Genomic DNA, 26,777 nt, shown 5'->3' with positions numbered 1-26,777 from the left:
CCTAGGAAGTGGCAATGTGCACATGACTTGAAAGATCAACGAAACACAATTAAAGTATGTCTATAAAATTGAAAAGAGTAGCGGACTCATATATACACGAAATAAATCACTCATATACACGAAACAGGTCTCTCATATACACGAAATAGATCACTCATATACACGAAGCAGCTCTCATATATACACGAAACAGATCTCTCATATACACGAAACATATCTCTCATAAACACGAAGCAGGTTTCTCATATGCACGAAAATTCTCTCTCATATACATCAAGCAGGTATATCATATACACAAAATAGATCTCTCATATACATTAAACAGGTTTCTCATATGTACGAAACATATCTCGCAAATCCATGAAGCAGGTATCTCATATACCCCAAAATACTCTCATATACATGAAGCAGTAGAATCTGTATACTGACAACTGTCAGCTCTTACATGTAACCAACATATAACGTTTCGTCATTTCATGTTCTTTTCAACACTGAAATGATGCAACGTGTCTATAAACCAACATACATATATCGACATATATCGACAATGGATTGGCAAGAACGCTGAAACAAAATGAATCTTTTTCAAGTTGCCCTTAGTGGCGCCATTCCTTTGCAACTTAATTTCAACTCGTCGTGGAACAACTTGCTTGCGCCAAAGGTTTTCCAGACATCTCGTCTAAAATATCAAATAAGTTTGTATCTGTATCATTTTCGATTGTCTCTAATTCTGCGCACAAATACATACTTCCAAAAGCGAATTATATATATATATATATATATATATATATATATATATATATATATATATATATATATATATATATATATATATATATATATATATATATATATATATATATGGCATTTTGTTGGCAAAACAATTTAAATGAAAACGTGTGATACAACAACCCTATATATGGAGAAGGTAATCAATTATATTTTGCCACTCAGAATGATGATCTTTAGACACGTTATCCCGACTAATTTTAAGGATTTTAAAAAAATGAAATATGATATATGTTTCATTCGCAATTCACCTTTTTCCAACTAATTATTAAGTGCTGTTCTATTTATTTTTTCAGGGCCTTTCTGCCACATAAATTTATAAAATGTTCTCAATTCTTTTCAAAACTCTTGATGTTGGATTAGGCAACAAAATCTATTTAATTAAAGCTGCTGATTTTAATGAATTAATGTTTTCATATTTCGTTCACATTCTTCGAAGCCATAACGATGGCATATACTACCGATTTTGTAGCACCACCTTTTGGTACCCGCAGACCTGGGTTCGAATCTACATGGAGTACGATTTAACATTTTTTAACTTGCATGATGGTATTATTTGTATTAAATATTAACTCTTATTATTATCATTCACCTGTAGAATCCAGGATACAACTCTCTCTCTCTCTCTCTCTCTCTCTCTCTCTCTCTCTCTATATATATATATATATATATATATATATATATATATATATATATATATATATATATATATAACAAAGCACATCCTGTATAAATCTCCATGACAATGAAAAGTGTTTTCTAAATCAATTTGTAAAATAATGCCATTCATATTAATTTTCTCTCTAGGTTACATACTATTACGTACCAACATGACTACAGCCTCATATACCTACCTTTAATATAGCCTTTTTCATTATTATGTATTAAATTTTGCAAATATCTTTTTACTCTGCTTGCTGTATCTGGTGATGCCATTGTATAGGAAATATTTAACAAAGTAATATGTCTCCAATTTTTCAACAGTTCACTCCATTTTTTTTCCCTTTGGCATGAGGTAATAACTCTGTCCTTCTGTATTGCAGATTAAATTCCTCTTCCGAGTCCATGATATACTGAATTAATCAAAAACTGCCATAAATCTTATATCATCTGTAAAATTCAATAGTAATCCATAATTTAAAAACATTCTGAATCTGAATCTGAATCTGAATGCGTACAGTGCAGGGCCAGTTATGGCATAACTTTGCAGCGGAATCTGAATGCGTACAGTGCAGGGCCAGTTATGGCATAACTTTGCACCGGAATCTGAATGTATACAGTGCAGGGCCAGTTATGGCATAACTTTACACCGGAATCTGAAATTGTACAGTGCAGGGCCAGTTATGGCATAAATTTGCACCGGAATCGGAATGTATACAGTACAGGGTCAGTTATAGCATAAATTTGCACCGGAATCTAAATGTGTAAAATGCAGGGCTAGTACGGCATAAATTTGCACCGGAATCTGAACGTGTACAATGCAGGGCCAGTTACGGCATAAATTTGTACCGGAATCCGAATGTGTACAATGCAAGGCCAGTTACGGCATAAATTTACACCGGAAGAAAGAGCCAGTTTAAGACCTGTCTTGAAGTTCTCCACTGAATGTGCGCACATAACACTGTCACTCATATGATTACAACTGTTTTTACGAAGAAAGAATTTCTAAACTGGTCTGTTCTACATTGCTCAACCACAAAACATCTACTATTTTTTATACTAATTTATCTACCATGTATATACTTTCTATTTTGGCATTATTAAGGTTTCGCAAGAGTTATTTCACCCTCTAATTTTGTTTTATCTAATCTTGTAGGATAATTTGGAATATAATTTACAATAATGTAAGCTACTTGTAATGTTTCAATTTGTATTCACAGCAAATAAAATTAGTTGTTGAATTTTGCTAATCTTGATCCAGTACTCAGACCGTTACTTTCGGGTTATTTATTCTCTCTCTCTCTCTCTCTCTCTCTCTCTCTCTCTCTCTATATATATATATATATATATATATATATATATATATATATATATACAGACATTAATTAGGTTACAGTCAGTGGTAGGATTTTCGTGCTCTTTTCTTTCATTGCATCACTCATTTTTGCAAACGTTTCATTTGAGGAATACATATTAATATGAAAACTTTCCCATCAAAAGTAGTTATATTTTCCATACTGCCCATAAAGCTTCTTCAAACTTTAAATTCTATATTGTCTGTGGAAAGTATTGCCAAACCACAAGATGAAATAGTATTTATATCCCCACTTTGTTTCAACAAATAATTCGATCGCTTCTATGGAGTAAGCACCTTGTAAACAATATATTGAACATTGGTGTTTCTTGCAAATTAAGACACATCTTTTCGTTTTTGCTAATATCCTAGTCCCTTTTGTATTTAAATGCAAAATAATAAATGCAAATCACAAACCTTTTTCAAATAATATGACAAAGAATAGTATAATTATTGTAATTATTGTAATACGTTTTGTAAATATAACTATACAACGTGAATTGTAAATATGGCCATGAAGAGTTTCGTACCGAACAGGCAAGAATAAATCATAAAGCGTTTACAAAGAGAAACTTGAGAGAAATAAAGTAGGCACCTCGATTAGAAAACAAACAAATCAAAGAACGTCGCCGTGGCCAAGGGTATCTTCATTTTGGAAAGTGAAGCGCGGTGATTTTTTTTTAAATCTCTTTTTTTGTATTAATGAATGAAAGCAATAACTGGAATCTGGTATTAATTATTTTTGACAGATATGTCATCTCCACATGCTTCCTCGTTAAATATGCATAATTTAGTGTGCTTATGCTTTATTAATCATTATTACTTAACAAGTGATTTAAAATGTTGAAATTTAATTAGCACTCCAGTAATAGCGCATAAGGCCCCAAAATACTATAGGTCAGGCTGATGTTTGTGTCTGCATCTTAATAAAGACACACACAAAAAAATACAGAATTGACCGTATAATTTGTCCTTTACACTAGTTATTTACTAAAATTGAATTTGCAAGTTCTGATCAACGAAATGTATTTATACAGTTATATATATCTTGAACGGACACGCGTAGGGCTAATAGACAAAATGTCGAAACCATCTCAGGTAGGAGAAAACACATAATAACAATTAAAGATACCCCGTGGCCCACTTGTATCACTTTGCACAACATTTCCTCGATATCCACATAAAAACTAATTGTGCTGAAAGACATTGTACAGTCGTACAATTTATGTATGTATGATTATTCTGATATGCCCGTTAAACTGTTTGATTTGTAACTAGAATGTCTTCAGCCCGATCCTCCAATCCGTCCAAGTCCGATGAGCCAGTGGATGTATCAGTTGATAGTACATTATATCCAAGTTCAATATAGAGTTATCTCCCCTACTAGTGAAGCACAATATGCAATGTACTTTCTACGAAGTTTATTTTTCCGACTTTCTGCATGAATTCTAAAGTAGCTTTGGTAATGGCAATGTCCTCTCTTAAATGATCCCAGATCTCTTGAATTTTGTATTATCCTGTCGTGCATCCAATTTGGTTATACACCTCGCGTGAATCTTCAAATTAGAGTCAACGTTTTCATCACATAAACCCATTAGGTGTGCTATTCGAATTTTTAGTTGTCCAATATTAATGTTTAGCTTATTTATATAAAAAGATATGATCTTCTCCATATTCTTTTGATAGTTTTCATCCTTGTTCCAAGCATCTAACAGTTAAAATGCGATATTTCATGTCTATTTTGTTCTGAGTTCGGTTAGAAATTTCCGAAGAGCCATATGATGTGAATTTAAGGAGCTGAAAATTAAATTTTTACATTCTCTTACTCTTTAAACGAAAACAACAATAACTGCAATATGAAAATAAGTTTATTTAATATGTTGGTAACCTTGGCGTTTTTTGGACAAAAATAGCATTTATTTTCTCACTGATGCAGAAATGTTAACAAGACTAGTTTTCCTCGTTGATGTTTTATTGAGTCTAAAACGAGACTAGTTTTTCTAGGTGAGGATTTATTAGATCTAAAACGAGACTTGTTTTCCTCAGTGAGGTTTCATTGGGTCTAAAATGAGACTAGTTTTCTTTGGTGAGGTTTAACTGGATCTAAAACGAGACTAGTTTTTCTCCGTGAGGTTTTATTGGATCTAACACGAGATTCGTTTTCCTTGGTTGCTTTGATTGGGTCTTTTATCTTTCCGGACGTAGAAAATGTTTTAGTTCTTACACAATGTATCCTATATCAACATTATGGGTTAGTGAGTGCACATAACTGATACGTCGTTTGCTAGCCATTGATTATATTATGGATACGGTGTTTCCCGTTCTATGTACAAAGAAAACCTTGCCGTTGCTTCGGTTAAGTGCTAACGACGAGACACTTACTTGGCATTACATTTTATATTTGCACGTGATTTCGACTGCCCCACAGCGTGGCCCTCTTTTATCATCTCCCCTCCACCTTTATTTGAAATATGGTTTACGTTATTGCGCATTAATTTCCATTATTTTTCATTACGAGACAAAATCATGGTATGTCATTGTCTCATTTTCATCTTATGTTTGAGGGAATGTTGATTTAAACCATTGATCATCTTAATATAGTAATGCACATTCTATGAAAAATGGACATTGTCAAAAAGATAATGCATCAGAATCCAAAATGTTTGATGTTCTTGAAAAGTTCTCTGAGTATTAAAACTGTAAAATCTGACAGCTGCAAAATATTGTGTGCCTTGAGTTAACCCCAACTGTAAAATCTGAGAGCTACAAAATATTGTGTGCCTTGAGTTAACCAAACTGTAAAATCTGAGAGCTACAAAATATTGTGTGCCTTGAGTTAACCCCAACTGTAAAATCTGAGAGCTACAAAATATTGTGTGCCTTGAGTTAACCAAACTGTAAAATCTGAGAGCTACAAAATATTGTGTGCCTTGAGTTAACCCCAACTGTAAAATCTGAGAGCTACAAAATATTGTGTGCCTTGAGTTAACCCCAACTGTAAAATCTGAGAGCTACAAAATATTGTGTGCCTTGAGTTAACCCCAACTTTAAAATCTGAGAGCTACAAAATATTGTGTACCTTGAGTTAACCCCAACTGTAAAATCTGAGAGCTACAAAATATTGTGTGCCGTAAGTTAATCCCAACTGTAAAATCTGAGATCTACAAAATATTGTGTGCCTTGACCTAACCACAAAGATGCGTCGGGATGAATACAAATAACTTTAAGCAAATGCGAAAACTAATTCATTTAATTACATTATTTTGTTCTAGTCTCTCTTAAGAAATAAAGGTGTAAATATTAACGACTCTAACGATTGTTACATGGAGACATATCAATCATCTCTAACGATTGTTACATGGTTACGTATACAATAACTCCAATGACTGTTACATGGCGACATATACAACAACTCTAATGACTGCTACATGGCAACATGTCCAACAACTCTAATGACCGTTACATGGCGATATATGAAGCACCTCTAACGATTGTTAAATGGAGACACATCAAAACACTCTAACGACTGTTGCATTTTGACATATCATCAAAATTAGTTCTAGCATAGCTACTTTAGTCTTCGAATTAGTTTGAATTGTTCCCATTAAGTTAATGATAGCAGCTAAGATATACAATCTGTATAATAAAGCTCACATACCTTTTCGCACATCCCACAAAACAAAAGGATAAAAATTTCATACTAACATTCTATATGTAGTGACGAACGTCCTTCAAACCGAAACAGAATGATATATTCCACATAAATAAGGCATATAATCATGTCCAGTCACAGAAAACTCTGCAATACCTTGTCTCCCGCTGCTTTAACTATCATGGCTCTGATTTGTCAATATGCGCATTAGATGCTATAAATAATATGCACATAATGTACCTAGTTTTACAGCAACCAGTCAAATATCGCAAAACTAGTTGCTTTCGTAATATTGTGTCATTCGTTGTGTTGATTTCGCAAGAACTTTAATTCTAACAAACAGCATGGGAGGACAGAAATTTTTCGAAATAGGTATCGTCAAATGCCACCGTATGTACAGTTTCATGACAATCCAACTAAATGCTAAACTAGTTGGTTTTACAAAATTATGTCACGCACTACATTCAAGTGCAAGTATGAAGGGCAATAATAATACATTGTGCAGGATCTTGATTACGGTCACTACAATATATGCCAGCGTCCTATCAAAACTCCTATCAAAACTCTATGAGACATACTGCATTGATATTTATGTGGCACGTTGCTGGAGCTACAAGGCAAAAAGCACAATAACCATAATGAAAATTAGGGGATCAAATGATCAAAGTTATGTGTTAATTTGCACATCGATAGATAAAGACAACGACATTTAGCTTGTTCCGTGACGGTCCGTAGCAAAATGTGAGGATAGTTGCGTTCACAAGATTTTGTCATATGATTCATTCAGGACTCGCGGTACTAATTCAACTCCATTAGTAAACGTATGGAAACACTATCATATTCAAAATTCAATAACTTAAAATTTCTGGGTGCTGATGATGAGACCTAAAATTATCCATGCACAACTAACCTTGGTGCAAGCTTATGTGTGGAGAACACCGCATGAGCCGCGGCATTTTGTTTATCTACATGTGCATGACACACATGTTATTGATTCTGCACCAAATGAATCAGGTGCTACTTATATTATTGAGTACTGATAAGTCAAGCCTGTAAAAATACTAAAATTGCATCAATATAATTTTGTCTATATTTTTTTTTAAATTTCATATTGGATAAGCTCTCAAAAGATATTTTTACTACAATTTTAATTTTCATTATTAACCAATTATGGACCACAAAACCCGTATATACTCTATTATTTGTTCACCCATTTCTAGACTGGTTCACAGTTCTTCCGTATAATTAGTACCGTGTGTCATTCAGCTCCAAGTCATAAAGGGCAATAACTGTAACAGATGTTATTCGAGCATATTGTTTTGTCTATACGGGCTATTAAAAATATAAACCGATTCCATGTTTACAGAAAGAAAAGGAAAATCCAGTAATGAAACCCGAAAATACATAATTGCAGAACCTGAAAATCATTATTTTTAAATCTACACTTGGAGACCACCGGGGTCTGGATACATTATATTGTAAATGTAAATGGGTGTTTTGGCTCAGCGCAAATTGCATACCAGTCTTAGAGAGATTTTTAGGAAGAATATTGCTTGGCTCAAAGCAAATTGCATACCATGACCTGGAGATCTTTTTAGGACGAAATTTGCTGGACTTGGTACAACGTGTTTCTTTGGATTAAGAAGGGTTCCATCTGCAATCAATGGGCGTGCGTTGGTGCGTGTGTGCAAAAGGGCACTGAGTGAACTAGCATTGGGGGAGCTATCTAGCAAGCATGAGCCCGAAATGGAAATTCGTAGCTTCGTGTATACAAGCTAAGCAGTGGAAGAAACCAGCCAAAGAGCTCAATCGATGCATGGTCTGGCCAATAGACCGTGGAAGGCGGTTGTTTTTGTACCTTTGTTTCGCTCACACCACCACAAAGGAGACAGTCGCATATTTAGGTGCTGCCACAAAAAAGTAAAGGTCTAAACGACGTGATGGGAGTGCTGTGAATGACCTCTGAGTTTGGTTGGTTTGGGAAAAAGATAAATTTTGCGCGTTACAACACTTTAGATCTATAAAATCATTAGGTCGTATGGTTAACAATACTAACCAATCGATCAAATAAAAATTGAACAGTAAGCTACATGTATAATCCTTACCAGAAACCGTTGATTATGAATAGTAAATCGGACACATTTTATGATTTTAAAAAATGTGTACTCCAAAGCGCGAATTGTTAAAATAAGGATTAAACATCAAGCGATATTTAATGACAATCTAGGCGACTTTCTAAGACAGGAGACACTTCAATAATATCAGTAGCAGAGCCATTTTGCAATGCATTATTTGACTATTTTGAAGGGGATGATCAACACATGATAGGCTGCAAATGGTGGCCAATGTATTGCCGAAAGAAGAACCCAGGAGAAACGCGGTAATACCCAGTGACCCACAGAAAGCTACTGGCAAGCTTTACCACATACCCGCTTTTGCCGAACCTGAGATGGCAGCGACCAGTAGAGGATAGCGCCTTTGACAACTGGGCCATCCGGGCACCAATACTTGCGATGGATATACTCTTTAAAACGGAAAGCCTACCGCCATTGGAAACCTTAATACGTATGGGTCTTTTACAAAAGGTTATATCTAAATTGTATGATTATGCATAAATGTTTGGCAAAGATTAGAAACAGAAAACAAATCAACGTGTAAAAGTTAAAGATGATATGTTTCGTGTCGAAAGATGAATGCAATACAACAGCTGCGAGTCATCTCAAACCTCATTTGATTTTACCGTTTTTATTTTTATATATATCAAAGATGAATCTACTGGCTGAGCCATCCTGTTCGTCCGTGAAATACTGTATAACTGTAGATCATGTATTCTTCAACTTATATTGCAGTAACAAAATGGTGTGAAAATATACATCCTCCACTTACGTAAAATGTAATGATTTAGTTTTCTTCATCCAATTAGATAGATGATAATATTGTTTGCTAAACAAAAATATAGCATTCTAAATCGCATGCCACTTATCCACATTTCCGTTGCTTACCGAGGAATGCTTTCTATTAGTTTCACAAAATTTAGGCCTGCAGAGCCATTCTTTTCATATATGTCCAGACAGATATTTGTAATGTCTGATTGACTCTTTTCATTTCCTCTCAGATAAATATTTTTGTAATTTCTGGTTGACTCTTCATTTCCCTCCATTTGGATGTTTTGTAATTTCTGGTTGACTCTTTTCATTTCTTCCAGATGGATGTTGTTGTCTTTTCTCATTGACTCTACAGTTACTCGAGATCAATATTTTGTATTTTCTGACTGAGGGTTGGCTACGAAACTAATCTCAGACCACAATTACCCTTCCTCTCTCTCTCTCTCTCTTTGATGATGAGTAAAGTCAGTCCGACTAAACGGTGTCTTGCTTGCAGGGTGGAAACGGTGTCTTGCTTGCAGGGTGTGTTTGACACTGATTTGTCTGGTAAAAGCACTTATTATAAATATTTGTGAAGGATAGACTTCAAACGTCATGCTATTGTTTAGAAGGTTGTGTTAGGATGTTATATAATGAAAGTTGTGGATGTAAATTATATAAAATATCTATGTCTTATGCATACACCTTTTGGCTACTACCTCTACGTCAACCTTTGTACAGTGTGTGTGTGTGTGTGTGTGAGAGAGAGAGAGAGAGAGAGAGAGAGAGAGAGAGAGAGGTTTGAATTTTTCACGTAGCTTTAACAGTTTTTCAGTCAGATCGATACGATGTCTGCAGTGTGACTATATATAGTGATGTCTATCACTGGGGCATCATGCTGCAGGCATATAGCACGATGTCTCGCCCAGTTACATTATCCCAACACCAGGCCGACCAGTCATAACATTAACCTCTTAATGCTGAGCGTCAAGTGAGGCAGCTGTTACTATTTTTTGTAAGTCTTTGGGATGACTTGGCCAGGGATCGAACCCACGACCTCCCGCATCCGATGCGGACGCTCTAACCACTAGGCCACCCGGAATGATGTGTACATTGGTGATGCATACAAACAAGCCTGCCAACCTATGATGAAGCCTTTCAGGATTTATTGCACTAAGGTGGGCTATTGACAGCGAAAATTGACAGGTTATCAGATATGGTCATATTGTTGAATGTCGATACATGAAAAGAAGAAAAATATTTGTGGTCTGAGGCCAAACGCGCACCCTACCCTCTTCGCTAACACGTCTCGAATTCAACTTATCGTGAGAGCTTAATTAAAGGTATAAATAAATTTGAATTACATTCGCCTTCTTAAGTTTTTCTCTGTTTTTCTTGATTTTTCCGTAGGCGCGCACTATCTTGGTATTTTAATATTACACGGCGTATGTCTGGGACTCCTCGCCGGACACGGTCATTAAGGCCATATTGCAACAAATGTAGACATAATGCAAAAGTAGAGTGCAGTAAAGCGTGCAAGTTTTAGAGTCAGTGGCATTATGTTGGGCCTAATTTGATTGGGCGATTCGTTAGCAACTAGTCAGTATAAGCCCAGCTAACAGCCTCATGTCAGTGAAGAGTCAATCATAAATCACAAATCAATGGCTGATGTAAGCCAATACGATTTGATAAACCTCGGAAAATCACACGTAACACATAGAACAGGAAAAAAATAACTTTCATAAAGTAGTAAAGTTCACAACTCCGGACTTTTCGACTCGGATATGACTCGCACGTATTTGGCGTTGTGCTAGGGAGCGTCTGTACAAAATAATTGATTCGGAACAAACTTGTATGACTTAAGTTTCCTGCTTGAATATAGGGCCAGAGCCTTGGTCAGAAGAAGATGTACGAGTACGTTCCAGATGCAGGCCTTGCCCTAGGATGTGCGGGGCCCAAAGCAGCAAGCGATGAGCATTGCGGAGTTGATTTCCTGAAAGCGCGGGGCTCATGACGGTTGCCTCTTTCGCCTTGCCCTTGGGCCAGGCCTGTCCGAATGCCCTAGCTTTCTGTAGATTGCTCGGGTGGCATGGAATAGTTGATTATCACAAAATTAAATAGCACGCAAACGCGTGCAAACTAACGAGTCGTGCATGCCTAAAGGAAATATACGACTATAATCCAACAACGAACAAACTCATGTCAGTGTTATCGGATGAATTGCTGTACGGATGGAGAAAGTACTTAACTATGAATGAACACTGACATAATTGTATGATTGTCTTCGAATTACGCATAGGTATTCTAATTCGCTTCAAAGGCTACTTTTCTCGGCCTGAATAATTATTCTGTTGGTTGCAGCCAATATATATATATATATATATATATATATATATATATATATATATATATATATATATATATATATATATATATATGGAAAACTACGAAGTTTACTTTTAACCTTTGATTGGCTAAGTAATTTATTCACTGAAATGCATTAGTCTAGGCAAAATGACCTTTATAAATGAGAAGAGAGTTTCATGTGTGTGCATGGAACGACCAGTCGATGCCTTACAAAGCGAAGATAAAGGCACAAAATATTCAGTTCTAATGCCAGTCTAGATCCGATCTTTAAATAATGCAAATAAGCATAACGGAATATTCCATACCGTGTGTAGCGACAGCAATCATTATTATTTGTGCTGGCAATTTGATATAAAATTCGTCTTTACTGATCAATACCTTTTGGACGATCCATTATGTAGCATGCACTTGTCAGTTGTTATTAGTCTTGGTTTTAGAACGTGTAAAAGAACTGAATTGATAAAGACAATTTTAATTAAATAATTTTTTTATTTCTCAAAGGTACAGGAGTGAAAATTTAAGACACTTAAAGTATTGTGGATCAAAGCCCAAATATTGCTAAATGTTCTATCACAAGTCCAAAGTACAGAATGTTCCGAATGAATTCCGATTGTCCCGAATGTCTTGATGTGCCACAGTGAGATTCAATCCATATATTGAAATGAGTTCTTAATAATCCCAAAGTATTATTTCAGTCCAAAGGGTCAATGAGCACATTGTAATTCCAATGAATAATTTAAATAAATAATTCCTCTCAAATATAATTGTAAATGATTCCAGAGACTAACAATAAAAAAGAAATGAACAATTGTTTACCAGACCTCTCTTTATATGTAAATATTACTTGAGCTGCGACGTAATAGTTTTTCTACGGAAAACTGCACCAATTTGTAAACAAGGTAAGGTTTTATCGTCTCATCTGCTCGCTTGCCTCTTACAATAATCCTTAGAAAGTTTTCAGATTTCTAAACCCGCCAGGTGTATTTTCAATGTCTTAAGTAAGTACACCTAGCTAACAGTAAACATTTATATAAGTGCTCAGCAGTATTGTCCTGGCATTATATTGGATCTAGAACACTTTATGAGGTATAACACGTTGAATATGTTTTAGTCTAATACCAGTACCCTGGGGCAATGAGATCATCTACCGGGTGCGTTGCGTTAATTGATAATAATAACCTGCGTCCAGTCGCATGTGCTGTATAAACCTTTTTCTGGGCTTTGATTATGTGTGCGTGATGAGCAAGTTACTAGAAATTACCCTAAATTATTTTGGATGTTACCTTGTTGTATGGAAAATTACTCTATGATTTGAATGTTATGATGTTGGATGGGAAATGACACTAGTGTTACGATTATATTGTCATAAAATAAGTAACAGAAAGTTGCCAAATCAACGATTTTTGCAAAACTTAGCAAATAATTTAATTATCAAGTTAAAAGAAAGAAAACGAAAAAGGAATTTACAGTATTATAAAGTGAATCCAAAATAATCCCCAAAAAGTTATATTTTGGTCCAAAAGAATCGAATGTTCTTTATAAATTTCAGCTCCGCGAATGTACAAGTCACAATAGCATTGTCTAGAACTACTTTGAATACTTCACAACAGTCCAAGAATAATGTCCTTGTCCAAAGAAACACTTTGTAATTCAATATTTTTAAAAAAATCCAAATAAATATCTTTTTTTCAAACTATCTAAAACTGATTTAAATATATGAAGCAAGAATCCAAAATAGGAATGAATCTGATTGCTCAGTTTTCTCCTTATATACACCTTCGAGTCTATTACTACTATAGTTCGCAGTGTATCCCACGTGACAGATCTTGCTACTCAATCTAATGTTTCAAAATTCCTATTCATGTAACATCCCCCATCCAATTTGAAATAATTTATTTCTTCTAAGAATCCACCTGATCTAAAATCTTCAATGGGAAATAATCTATTTCTTCTAAGAACAGACCTGACCTAAAAGCTCCAATGGGAAATAACCCCGAACTAGTAAACAAATCTTATTATTAATATAAGAATTAATGGTCGTAAATACCTACGACAACATCATTTTATAGATCCGACTCAAACTACAATATTAATACCTTAAAAGTCAATTTGTACTGAACATGTGACATCAAAAAGCATAGACGCTTGAAAAATGTGTATTTGAAGATAGCAATATTAGCCAGACAAAAGAGTTTTTCGAGAAAGAAGAGTTTACTTTGATTAATCTCGGCTGCTATTCTTATTAACCCTACTATAGAATCTCACATATTTAAGCAAGTTTGATCGTGGAATCTGTATTTTCTTCGCAATAAAATGCTGAAGTTTACTGAGCTATAGAGGTAAATATTTTGAAGCGGATTCCAAAGTGTTCGGCTCACAATTTCCTTAAATAAATAGACATGTGTTACTGGGTTTAGATTCGGAGTTCCAACTAGATGATTAGTAAGACGCAAAAAGGTTAGCATTGCTTTCATAGGGGCTTTGCGGGTTCGAATAATAGAACTAGGTGATCTGACTTATAATACACCCAAGTTTAGTAGCCGAATCGGTTTCCCGAATGATTTTATCCGCAAATGTTTGTGACAACTTATGGTTTGAGCCTCTTCTCTTTCCAGATACAATGCACGACTTGTGAGCACTTATTTCATACCACCATTTATGTGAGTATTCGGCACACCTCTTAAAGTATTAAGAGAGTTTGCAAGACACATAAATTCATCTGCAAGTGATGGATAGAAGCATCGTGAGCTGCCTAGTTTACAACATAGGTTGCTAGATTGCTAGATTGCTCCTGACTAGCTTATAAAGCATCTCATCTGCCAATGCATGATAAACAAAGTCGGAAAGGACACCACTCTGTCTGAACGATCTTGTTTTTTTTAAAGCTACAACCACACTTTGCATATTCATTTACGTGTCCATACTTATCATCCATATGTCTTTCAATCTCACTTGGAAGAGTTTTAAGGGAATTACACCATGCCGTATAACATCATATGCCTTTTTGGCTTCGAGGAAGGCAGATAATGACCATTTTCAGAGATATAACCTCGTGATATTGGAAACTGTTGTAAGGCAGCTTGATTGTTTTTGAAACCTTGCTTTTGGGAACTGTGGAATTTATTTCCAAAAAGCTATTTATGTTTTGATTGTACAATTTTGCAAATAACTCGTGCATTAGTGGTAATAAGGATAGTGGTCTGAAGTTATCAGGACTAACCTTACCATTCGCGTTATCTTTATAAATCGGCACGATGAAACCTTTACATTATGGGTCTAGTATACATTTGTATTTCAGTTTGCAATTAAATATTTGTAATATAGCCGTTCTGAGCGATGGGCCGCCATACATGATGTATTCATTTACAGCAATTCGTAGCTAGGTGTTTGGACTTTTTTAAGTCTCGCATTTATAAGCGTGCTGAGTGATTTCATGATCGTTCAGAGTGTTCAAGTCGGTGAAGCAATCAGCAAATCCATCAGCTACTGAGGACAGGTCAGAAAGTTTCCACCATTATGCATCAAAGCCCATATCAAAACCTGATCTGCATTGTTTTATGGCTCGAGTTTGTTAATAAGATTCTAGAATAGGCGTAAAAAATTCTAGAACTGCTTCCTGTATTTCATTCCACGAATTAGATAAAGAAACGTCACTAGCAGTACGCCGAGCATTTATATTTTACGAGCAAGAAAAACACCCAACAAAACTATGACATAAGAGGGACAGAAAAAAAGCATTCGTTGGTTAGTAAATTATATTAAATAAATCTAAGAAAGAAAAATCCCCCAAGGAAATGGAGTTTTATTTAACAATTATGGAAAATTTACCATTCATAAAAAAGCATCCTAACTGGATATTATTAAGACGGAATATCATGTGGACAGTTAATTACTTTGAATGCGTTTGTGATACTCACCTGAAGTACCCACTCTCCCTAGTTAGTCAAATTTTACATACGATTTAGAAATAAAACCTAATGGGAATAAAAGTGGTAGGGAATTGTATTTCTTTGCTTATCGTTGTTGTGATTATTATAGTAGACTTGATCAAAAGTACGTGAATTAATCATCTCACCTTTCCTAATATCAGATCTTCTCAACGAAGACAAATATTGTCAATGTATTAATCTGCACTGGAAATCAATTTGTCTTACTGATATCATCTAACACTGAAATTACATTGCAGGCTGCAATTGATGAGTCAATGCAGAGGCAGGTATAATGTAATATAAAAATAGTCAATGGAGGTAAGGTGAATTATTTAAGTGCAGTGTATGCGGAAAGGAAAATGTACATTGCATGCAACGCCTCTGGATATACACAAAAAATAGGTAATATATTTAAAAACACCGATGAATGGATCGAATGAAAATTCAAACAGTAAACTAAAATTACTATCCACGTTTGCTTAATAAATAATTAGGTGTTATGTTTAAAACCAGTAATCAATGGATTGAATGAAAATCCAAAGGTAAACTAAAGTTACAATACTTAACAGGGGCATCTGCTTTATAAAAAGTAAATCAAACATATTATGATTGGGAACAAGTTATGAGAATTCAAAAAGGAAACTCAAACACTTGATTTGTTAACATAAAGACATAGTTCAACCAACCATTATTAGAGGAAGCAGTGAGATAATCAGTTTCTAATATCAACACCATAGTAAAGACAAAGGATATCAACTAGGCGGTATCTCTACTACTTTTAAATCTTTACATCTTGTAGAAGGTATAATATAAATATTCATATTGTAATGGTTAACAAGTTTGATTATTTCAAAAAGTAATATAGCTGTGGGTTATAACAGGCTGTTTTGTGTGCTTATCTTCATAGGTATTATTTACAACAACGAGCAATTATTTTTGATTTATGTACATTCTGTGACTAATGTTTAGTGTAATGCCGAATCCTCATAGTGCTGAATGAAACATTAGCTTAAATCACGTGATATGTATATGTTATTTCAACATTGCTATCACTGAGAACGTAGTTGTCATTTTGTCGTTCACTGGGTCATTAATTTGCCACCATTTGTAGTTACAATAAAATAATGGCAGAAATTTGTAATGGTGGCGTCGATCATAAGCTGAAGTAGTCTATGTTTTAGTACGGACTGGAAGATCTGTATGAATTCATAGAACAGGAATTAACATAAAATGTAAGCTCGGGAGTAAACAAATATCTGATAAATTTATTTACTTAAATGAAACATGTACCGATCTAATGTGCAAGCAGTTACACTTCATATTTCACGCGTTTATGATTTATTTTGTGCTAATGTTGTAGAAATTTCAACTTTACAATTCAGGAGACTTATTAGTTATAAATATTACAGTGGAAAGATCGAATAGTATTTGATGTCGCTTTTGAAGCATTTTCACGTGTATAAATTAATATACCTTGACAGCTATGAATAATAAAGTTAAAAGATTAAACTGTTATTTTGTGCCAATGACCTAAAATCCTCAATAATTCTCAGTGACATCAAATATCCAATACTAATCAACGACATCAGTTCCCTTGGTACGCTTGCTGATCCTGTGTACGTATAAAACCAAAACATGGAAAACGCGGCTAGGCAGGTGAAGAATACGTCCTATCTTTTCATTTTTTAGAATCGAGGGAAACATCAATATCATCAGTAATGTGTACAGTTAAACTTAGAAGTTAACAACTTTAGCGAATATCCATAGTGCAAACAATAAATCAAGACACATCAGAAAAGGGCCTGCTCAAAGCACAACGTCTCAAACGGCGAGGTAAAGCAGATGGTATTAGATTGCTAAAGCGAAGCAGGATTTCACAGCGAAGGTCAGAAGAGTTTCAACAACGACGAAACATCGATAAAATGAAAACATTCGAACGCCGTAAACTCAAAATCGTAAACTTAGGCAACTTCGTCAGCAACAACGTAAACTGGAAAAAATTAGGACAATATATAATTAAGATTAAAAGGAAATGGTCATTTAGGAATAGAATCAACGAATGCAATTTTTACTGTGGCAATAACCAAAATCTCTACGTATTCTTTAGTTAGTGCAAATTCTGCTATAGCAAGATTTAAAAGTAATATGATACAAGGATGAAATTAGTTGTGTGTTCTCGCTGAAACTGATCATTTATACAGCGACATGAGCGAACACCCGGTTTCTTGGCACCAGCGATTACTTCAAGGAAATGGTGTGTAATATACTAGAAGTAAACAGGCACATACAAGGCCTTTCCAAGGATGATCTAAATGGCACACCGATAAAAGAACTTTTTGGTTTAAGGTCTAAACTCGAGAAAAGACAGTATGCAAAGGCATAAAGTAACGAATTGTTATTGTCTTATCATTACGAGATCATCAATGCAAAGATAAACAACGAGTGGCCGAGTGGTCTAAAGCGCTTTCCGTTACGGATCACTTCCATCTCACCTCTGTCTGCGTGGGTTCGAGTCTCGGATTCGGCCAATGTGGGTATGTGAGAAAGCTTGCCAGTAGCTTCTCGAGGGTCGGTGGTTCTTTATGGGGATTTCCCGGGTTCTTCCTCCACCATTAATACTGGCCGCCATGTATAGCCTATCGTGTGCTGAAAAATGGCGTTAAACCCTACAACTAAATTAAAAACACAAATACAGCATTTTCAAGTCGCTAGGGAGTTAAATATACCAATCCCATATAGATACTCCACTCTAAATTAAAAACACAAATGCAGCATTTGAAAGTCACTAGGGAGTTAAGTATACCAATCAGATTTAGATACTCCCCTCTAAATTAAAATCACAAACACAGCAATATTTTAAAGTCATTCGGGAGACTAAGTCCACGTAAGTACTCTAAAGAAAGACACAAACAACAACCAAAACCAAGAAATCAAAACAAGCAACAAACAAATAGCTTAAACATGAAAACGAAACTGTTGTTCTGCAAAACTTTGGCCTTGTATTCTATATGAAAACAAAGGTGATGGCAACGCAGCTTACCCAGCACAGGCAGCATAGGGGAAGATAACACAATTGTACCCAAGATAACACAATTGTACCCAAGATAACACAATTGTACCCAAGATAACACAGTTGTACCTAAGATAACACAATTGTACTCATGGTAATACAATTGTACCCAAGATAACACAAGTGTACCCATGACAGGCAAGATAGCGGAAGACCACACAAAGATACTAGCAACATAGCTGAAGTGAATACAATCGTACTCAGAACAGACAACATAACTGAAGTCAACACAATTGAATCAAACACAATCTCTTTTTTCTAAATAGAAATACAGTTGAAGGTTATACAATCGGACTCAGGAAAGGCTCTGTTGTTGCACGTTCAGTTGATGTGGTTTAGTTAAACGGAGAAGAGCTAAAAATGCAAATTGACGATGAAACAACTGATGAAACACTTAATGGCTGCCAACGCATTTTTTTTACAAGGTTTTCGTAAATAATTACAATGATCACTATTTGTTATCCACGGCCTTTCAAACACCGAATTTAGAAAAACAACTTTAATACAACTGACATTTCTGTACTATATTAGACGTTGATGTTGATATTAGCAGATAAATAAGTGAGACTGTAAAATAATTATCCGATACTGACGTAAACAAATTTGGAAAAAGTAGGTAAAGTCTCATGAGCAAATCTCATCTACACCTAGTACACCTTAAAACCGTATCCTCTAATAAATTGTCAGACTGTATTCTTTTATCACTGTTTTTTTGTCGATCATATAACAAATCATTATTTGGCTTATATGTCAGGACCGCATCTCAGAGTCTCAGCGAATACATGTGAATGGAGAAAAAAATCATGTAAACAAAACTAACTGATTTAAATGTCATTTGTTACAACCATATCTATAATTATACGTTGACATTTACGGAACCATCCTGGGGTTATGAGACGCTATATTTGTGTCAGACAATGTCAGTCATACGGAAAATCGGCATAAAGTGCATCGTGGTGGTGTCAATGCCACACTAAAAAGAAATTGTACTATTTGGACTAAATATAGTCCTTTGTAGTGAACTGCAAAATAAGGCTATGGAGTCCACTGTAGAGAACTGAAATTAAGACCATTGAGTCCACTGTAGTGAACTGCAAATTTAAGAACAAAACCTTTCTTCCCAGACTCACAAATAATACGAATTATGACTTAACAACTCAGATGAATCTGTACTGAGCACATAACAGGGCTTGAGTTGGATCTAGAATGTCAACAAAAGATTTTCATAAAATACATCATGTTTCGAAACTAAAGTAATTTGTCACTGATCTTTTGTCCTCTCCTAAAATCTTTGCTAATGACTTTTCCAAATGAGAAATATGATTAATAAATGTTAACAGTTAGTTGTTTTTTTTTTTTTTTTTGTTGTTGCGGGAACAACAAAATAAAAGTAATGAATTGGTCGAACCCCATTGGGTTTTTTAAACCTTGATACATGTCACTATAGGTGTCTGTTTTAGTCAGGCGTTTCGGTGGAGCGCATTCCTTCATTTGGTTCAAAACAAAACAAAACTATCATTCACTTCCTGACTTGGAAGTCACAAAAGCTTACGCTTTAATTAATGTGTAGACATTATACAGAACTAACGGACATGCATATCATTCGGACGACGGGTCCGTGGGTCACAACAGCCCTCGTCATCATTGTATTTTAGACATTATTTTTGTATGAAAGATCATGGATAGGCTGGACGGTGGGGGGGGGTCAATAGCCTACATAATCATTGTATTGTAGAGATTATATTGTGTTAAAAGCAATTCGTAGGTGCTGAAGGGGAAGATGCGGTGGTCACAAAAGCTGACGTAATAAATGTATCGTTGATATTGTATTGCAATAAAGATCATTTGTAACATTGGGGAAGCGGGTGGCACAAAAGTCTACTTTATGTTTGTAGTTTATATATTATACTGTATTACAGTTCATCCGTAGGAAAGGAGCGGGTGTTGGTGGTCACAAAATCATACGCTATCCCTGTAGATATTTTATTGTACTAAAGGCCATGCATCTACTAATATAAAGCTGTAAAAGTGCAGTTTTGTAGTCGACATGGTCCTTGGCGAGGTTTCAAACAACTGTAACTTAAGCTTCAGAAATAAAGACACATTTGTAATTTTCTAAATAGGAGTAAAAATACAGACTTTATAAAAAGAAGAAGAAAGAAAAAAGAAAGAGAACGATATGGATATGAATTGAAGAAATGCTTTTATAGTATTAGAAATTAGGTTTGCATCGAACTATCTTTTGTCCTTACATAGTATGCACATTTTAATGGAGGTTATATAGTAAAATGAAATTAACAAAAATTATTTTTTCAGAATATGGCGAAAATCTTATCGTAGGCATTACATAGATTTATTCAATTCAGTAAGAGAATTTATTTTCATAAGCATGTACGTGCTTAAAGAGTACATACTATAAATTATGTGTTGTCATCACAACATATATTGACAAGTTAAACAAAAGCAAAAATGTTATTGGTCAGGAGCTGGAAGGGAGAGTTGTATGGACAAATATAAACAGTCTTTATAACAAATTACTATACGTCAGAACTAATCATCTATCTCTTATTTTAAACGCTAAATAAAGAGATTTAGCTAGGGAACAATTTGTTTATTGTTACTAGAAGTTAATAAATAACAAGTTTTGCATGGATGGTTCATTCCAGAAGTACTTTTAATTAAGTGTACGTGTAGGTTAGCATATACTGACGTCGAAAATGAAAACAATATCAGCATTCCGATTGTCACGCAGAATACACGATCTTTCATTATGCATCGTTTTTAACTATCAGTGTTCGATTTAGTTTAATATCATTACCTCTGAGCTATGCGGGTTTATTCCTTACAATGTTAAGAGACAAAAGAGACCTGTCTCAGAACTAAAGAATTCTGTAACACATGAAATAAAAGTAATTCTGCCTTCTTCAACATCCTCGCATATACAACCAGCTTTGATTTCACAATTTACGCATATATAACAGAAACGCCTTGAACATTGAATTTGCCCAAGTATCGTCAAGAATTTCTGAAGAAATAATTGATTCTAAGATCAGCTTACATAGCAAATTCTAACTTCACAAGATTGATTAGCTTAATGGGAACGTCATATTCAAACAAAACTATATAGATTAATACCATCAAGAAGATGTTATCCTATAGGGATATTTATGGAACCTTGAATTTCCTAGGAAACGGCCTTTTAGATATTTATGTTTATGTTCCTCTTTCCAAAATATGTCTACCTAAGATCTAAATTAAGATCAAACCTTACAAAATCATCTCAGTAAATCTAGTGGTCATTTTGGAAACAAAGGCACCATAAAAGTTTACTTACCATCCATTGGCCAAAGCATATTTTCGTGTGGTTCATAATGTACGAGTGATGCGACATCTGACAACGTATTCGCTTTTAAATGAAATTCAGAATATACATAGTAATGACAGGCTGCACAGACATTTGGTTGACAGAAGCATGGTCGGATCTCATCACTTAGACTGACTGAAAAATGCAGTATTGAGAAGCTTACACATATGACCAACTATTATTATTTTACCGTATACTGTGTTTTTTACGACCAGCTCATGAAATGGGAAGCTATAAACTCGAGCACTGTATGTCAGTCCTAACTCATAAACACCATTATATAACCGGCATTGTTATGGAGTGTCGTTAAATTCTTCTAAATACATGCACGCGACCAGTTAAATTACATATTGTTTAGTTATTCTAATAGTTGATATGTCAGTTGAAAACAGGCACTTGCAGTATGATAGATAAATTATTGTTAAAACAAATGTTATTCTCTCTTGCTTCAATATACGTGTAACTAATCCTGTGGCATCAAAACTACTGCATAATACTGACAGATCCTTCAGTATTGTGTTACACATTTTATTCATGGTTATGTGTTGATATTTTCCGCACATATTGGTAAGTGTCAAACAAAACAAGAAAAACGTGTCAGCTACTGCATATATTCTCAAATGGCCAACACTTTCCACATTCCTAGAACATATGTTACTCTAATTAAAGTAGATGAACGTCAGTTTATAAATCATACCAGGTATGTGTGTTATTCGGACAATGAAGTTAGGTACCTGTGATAGTGATTACCAGACATTAATATTACAACAGGTTGCAAAACAAGGAAACAAATAACAATGAGCACATATATCAAGCCGTACTAAAATATTCTAGACTATTTATATTTCCAATACGCTCAAATACCATTTTCTTGACTATACTGATCCCTTTAGTAATAACATAGAGCGCATTGGCAATATTTATTGGGTAATTTGTAACAATGTTAATGGCTATAGCAATAACTTGTATGTTGATAATGTTTCAAAAAGCAGCATTCAAAGTTCAAACATTTATTTCTTTTTAAAATCTGAATAATGTTTTATGCCTCTCTTCCATCGTCAGCAAGCTAAATCCACGCTTACAACAATATCGTATTTCATCTAGTATTCCTCTGCTCCGAGAACCAGTCTAAATTGTTTGATAATGTATGGAGCTTCAGTACATAACTCGACGCAAAATGTAAATGTTTACTTTATGCATCAACCCAAATTTTAACCATCTGCCATAAATTGTTACTTAATGCAAAAGGTAATCATTAACGTAAAGTAAACCCATCTGCCATAAATCGTAACTTACCACAAAATGTAATCATATACGCAAAGAACAATGTCTGTCAGAAACATCAAGTTATATATATATATATATATATATATATATATATATATATATATATATATATATATATATATATATATATATATATATATATATATATGTATGTATGTATGTATGTATGTATGTATGTATGTATATATATATATATATATATATATATATATATATATATATATATATATATATATATATATATATATATATATATATATATATATATAAGCTATTTCAAGAAATAACGAAAATGATTCAATGTTTATTTATCCCTAATTGAAATTATTGACCTAAATTAATATACTTGAGTATTAAAACGTTGTTCATGGCACTCGTATGTAAATTCTCTATAAAAAAATATATTTATATTGTACTAAATTTGGGGTATGGGTTATTTATATATACCTCTCCATTTTAAGGATTTATTACATTTTCGTGATTGCTTGTTTGATCATGGGAAGTCCGTGTTTGTGAAATATTCCTCAGCCCGAATAATTAGCCAATTGCAAAGAACAAACGTCACATAATCAAGTAATAATGGGGTTTCATGATGGCATTGTTTAGTTTTTTAGTCAATTCAGGTCGGAACCTCATAAGTGAGCCTTTGGCCGAGGAATTCCTATTAAAATCGGAATCGTATTCATTTAGTATTTGTGATATAGGCTGATAATTTGTACAAAGGAATAACTGAGAAGGGATTGTTCCATTATCTGGAGACTCCTTTTATTGTTACTATGATGGCAAACATAGTGTAGAGTTACAGGCTTGAAATCACGATTTCACTGACCTGGGGTTAGAGTGGGAAAATAGTTCCATGTATTTACTGTTTGAGTTATATTTATATGTTGCACGGTATAGCGCTGCGCTACAGAAATGTAACAAGGAGAAACCATGCAACTGCGAGGTTGCCATGCTGTTGTGTAGTTGTGATATTTTGGGCCATGCATTGATTAGATGAAAATTAGTTATAGTCTAGGCGCGCTGTAAATTTAGTAGGCAATGGATGTTGTCGTGAAGTCCTTGCAAATAGGAGGAAAACAAGTGCCTTCTAGCAGAATTTACGCGCCAGGGTTGGATTTGCTCGGTAAAGAGACCCGTTTTCGCTTATTACAATATTTTAAAATCATAATTGGAGATTGACAGAGATGGATTATTTTTCAGAAGATGAGTATCCTATTTCCACAAACGACACAAATAATCTTTGAAATTCATTTCATAACGCATGTGAGACTGATTAAATGAATTAATATATTTATCAGCATTAATTTGCTTACAAGTTGTAAGGGGGCAGCCTTTTATCAAATCTCCGGATCAGCTTGGTATATAAATCAACGTATGTGACAAAGTAAGCCCTTTCAGCTGCAAATGTCATCACGTGATGACTTTCTGTGAAGATGCATACTTAACTAATACTGACCATTTGTTTATCTCTGTCAAGGGACATTTTCTATATTACAGAACAGGTTGATGGACATGGTCTATCCCAGGCCAGTCTTGACCAGGATACCTATCAGTCTAGTTCTAAAATACATTATGAGAAATATTAGGCAGGTAAAACCAAAGCTTGATCGACTGAGGCTTACTGTATTCAGTAACATTCACGCTGATCTTATTCATCTCTACAAAACATGGGTTCTAATCTCCAAACAGCCACATTCCAAGCATAAAGGAGTGATAAGAAACTCTTCAGTAAGATTGTAAAAAATTTTTATCCATGAATTTATATCTTTTTCAACCCTACTTGTCAGAAAACAAGGAGAGCTCACAAGTCGCTCGAAGTAATGGGACTGTCAAGAGAGTTTTGTACGTATTACTTTTCAATGCAAAAGGTCCAGTCATCCAAGTACCTGTTCCTGACTCTGTTAGTGTCACAGGACATTTGTATCTCTCCAAAGTATTGCTAAAATATGGGTAACACTATCGAACCACTTGTCCGCTCATTAGTACTAGAGGTACCAATCTACTGTTTGACAACGAACAAGCGCGTAACGCCGCTGTCATGACCGACATCCTGCAGAAGCTTTACCTGTGAACGTTGCCGCACTATTCATTCAGTTTTTACTCTAAGCCATTCTGAAGCCACCATGCAGCTGGGAGTGGAGTATTTTTAGTCTTTGAACAACATGACAAAAAGTGAATAAAAATTGGCATTTAATAATTGGATAATCAAACCGAGAACATGTGTTGAGTTTATACGGGGAGGACGCATTAACAAATAACTTTATTGTACAACGAACAAATATTTAGATTTTTTTTAAACTTGTACATTGTATGGGAGGATTTATTAATATAAAAACATATTTGTTGTTCCACACAATAATATTTAAAACTTTTGAAATACCAAACGCGTTGTGATCTGAGTTGAAAACGATTTTGATTGAACTGAAATAGCCATCATCTAAGCCAATCAGTCTTTACTCTTTTCATCGTCCTCCGAAATTTGCCATTGTCATGGTTTGAGAGATCTGAAAATAAATTATCTACTAAATCTAACTGTAGCTTTGAACTTTCTGAAAGGGTCGACCCACTATTGGTTTTCTTCTTGAATAACTGACAAATTAAATGGAATGTTGTTCTGAAAATATATAATCTAACTCAAACGATTCTGCCCCCTACTCAAGTTACTGACAAGGCGATGATTTTAATCAATATCACAATACACTGGCTGCTCATTTTATCTCTCTAATATCCATGACATGTCATGAATGCTACTGAACATCGACTGCAGATCAGCTTAAACAGTGTTCAAAATTAGCAGAATAATAGTTGTTCAAGTTTAGAAATTTCAAACATTTTGTATTCACTTCTGTCAGTTACATCCAAATCACGATGATCCAATACTCTATCGTGACGGTTGTTGTATTTGTGTTGTGAAAGAAATCAATTTTATGACATATTTTCTACTGTAAACCAATTTTCATTAAATATTGCACGAACAAAGATTAAAAGCAGCTAGATTTAGCAAGCGTCGTGGAAAAGAAGGAGTGGGGAGAGATCTAAAGGTTGTGCTCTGGTTATAAAAGTCTTTAGTAAACTCTAAAATAGACGATGGCTCGATTTTGTAAGAATTTGTTTGTATATCTTACCTACAGATACTTGAATCCAAACATAATCAGGTATTTAGACTTAGAATTTGCCCTTCAAAAAGCCTCAATGTTGATGCAAGTGAACTGTCACTATCTAGACGAACGACCATGGGTCTTCAGTATCCTGTCAAGCTATCTTCTAATCCATCAAATTCCGCATACGACGTAGTCTTTAGGCCCAAATATAATTCTTTATACACTGTGAAACCAGGTTTCATTCCACCTTGTAGCTGATGCATTCGTCCTCATAGAATGAACTCATTCATAATAATGTCAATGACATTAGATCTTACTGTCGTGGCCAAACTTCCCT

General features: G+C 34.6%; 1 protein-coding gene across 4 annotated transcripts in view; it reads right to left on the bottom strand.

Moving 5' to 3' along the window:
* The window catches only part of LOC149770137 (calcitonin receptor-like), an 80,238-nt gene extending 58,087 nt beyond the window's left edge, over positions 1-22,151 (bottom strand). Inside the window, exon 1 of one of the 4 annotated variants that reach the window (XM_089949341.1) lies at positions 22,020-22,151. Coding sequence is in view for 2 of the 4 variants with exons in the window: in XM_089949343.1 (XP_089805469.1) it covers positions 6,509-6,584 (76 nt within the window). In the remaining 2 variants the exon portion in view is untranslated. Of the gene's footprint in view, positions 1-6,461; positions 6,607-22,019 lie in introns of those variants that run through there. The other 3 variants (XM_089949343.1, XM_089949342.1, XM_089949340.1) reach the window with 3 other exon arrangements.
* Between the last annotated feature and the right edge of the window lie 4,626 nt (positions 22,152-26,777).

This window comes from Sinohyriopsis cumingii, unplaced genomic scaffold (assembly GCF_028554795.1).
Source record: "Sinohyriopsis cumingii isolate HCF-2022 unplaced genomic scaffold, ASM2855479v2 utg002632l, whole genome shotgun sequence".
In the NCBI taxonomy this organism is placed as follows: Eukaryota; Metazoa; Mollusca; class Bivalvia; order Unionida; family Unionidae; genus Sinohyriopsis; species Sinohyriopsis cumingii.
Note: the sequence above shows the minus strand (reverse complement) of the source record. Positions and strands in the feature narration are given on the sequence as shown.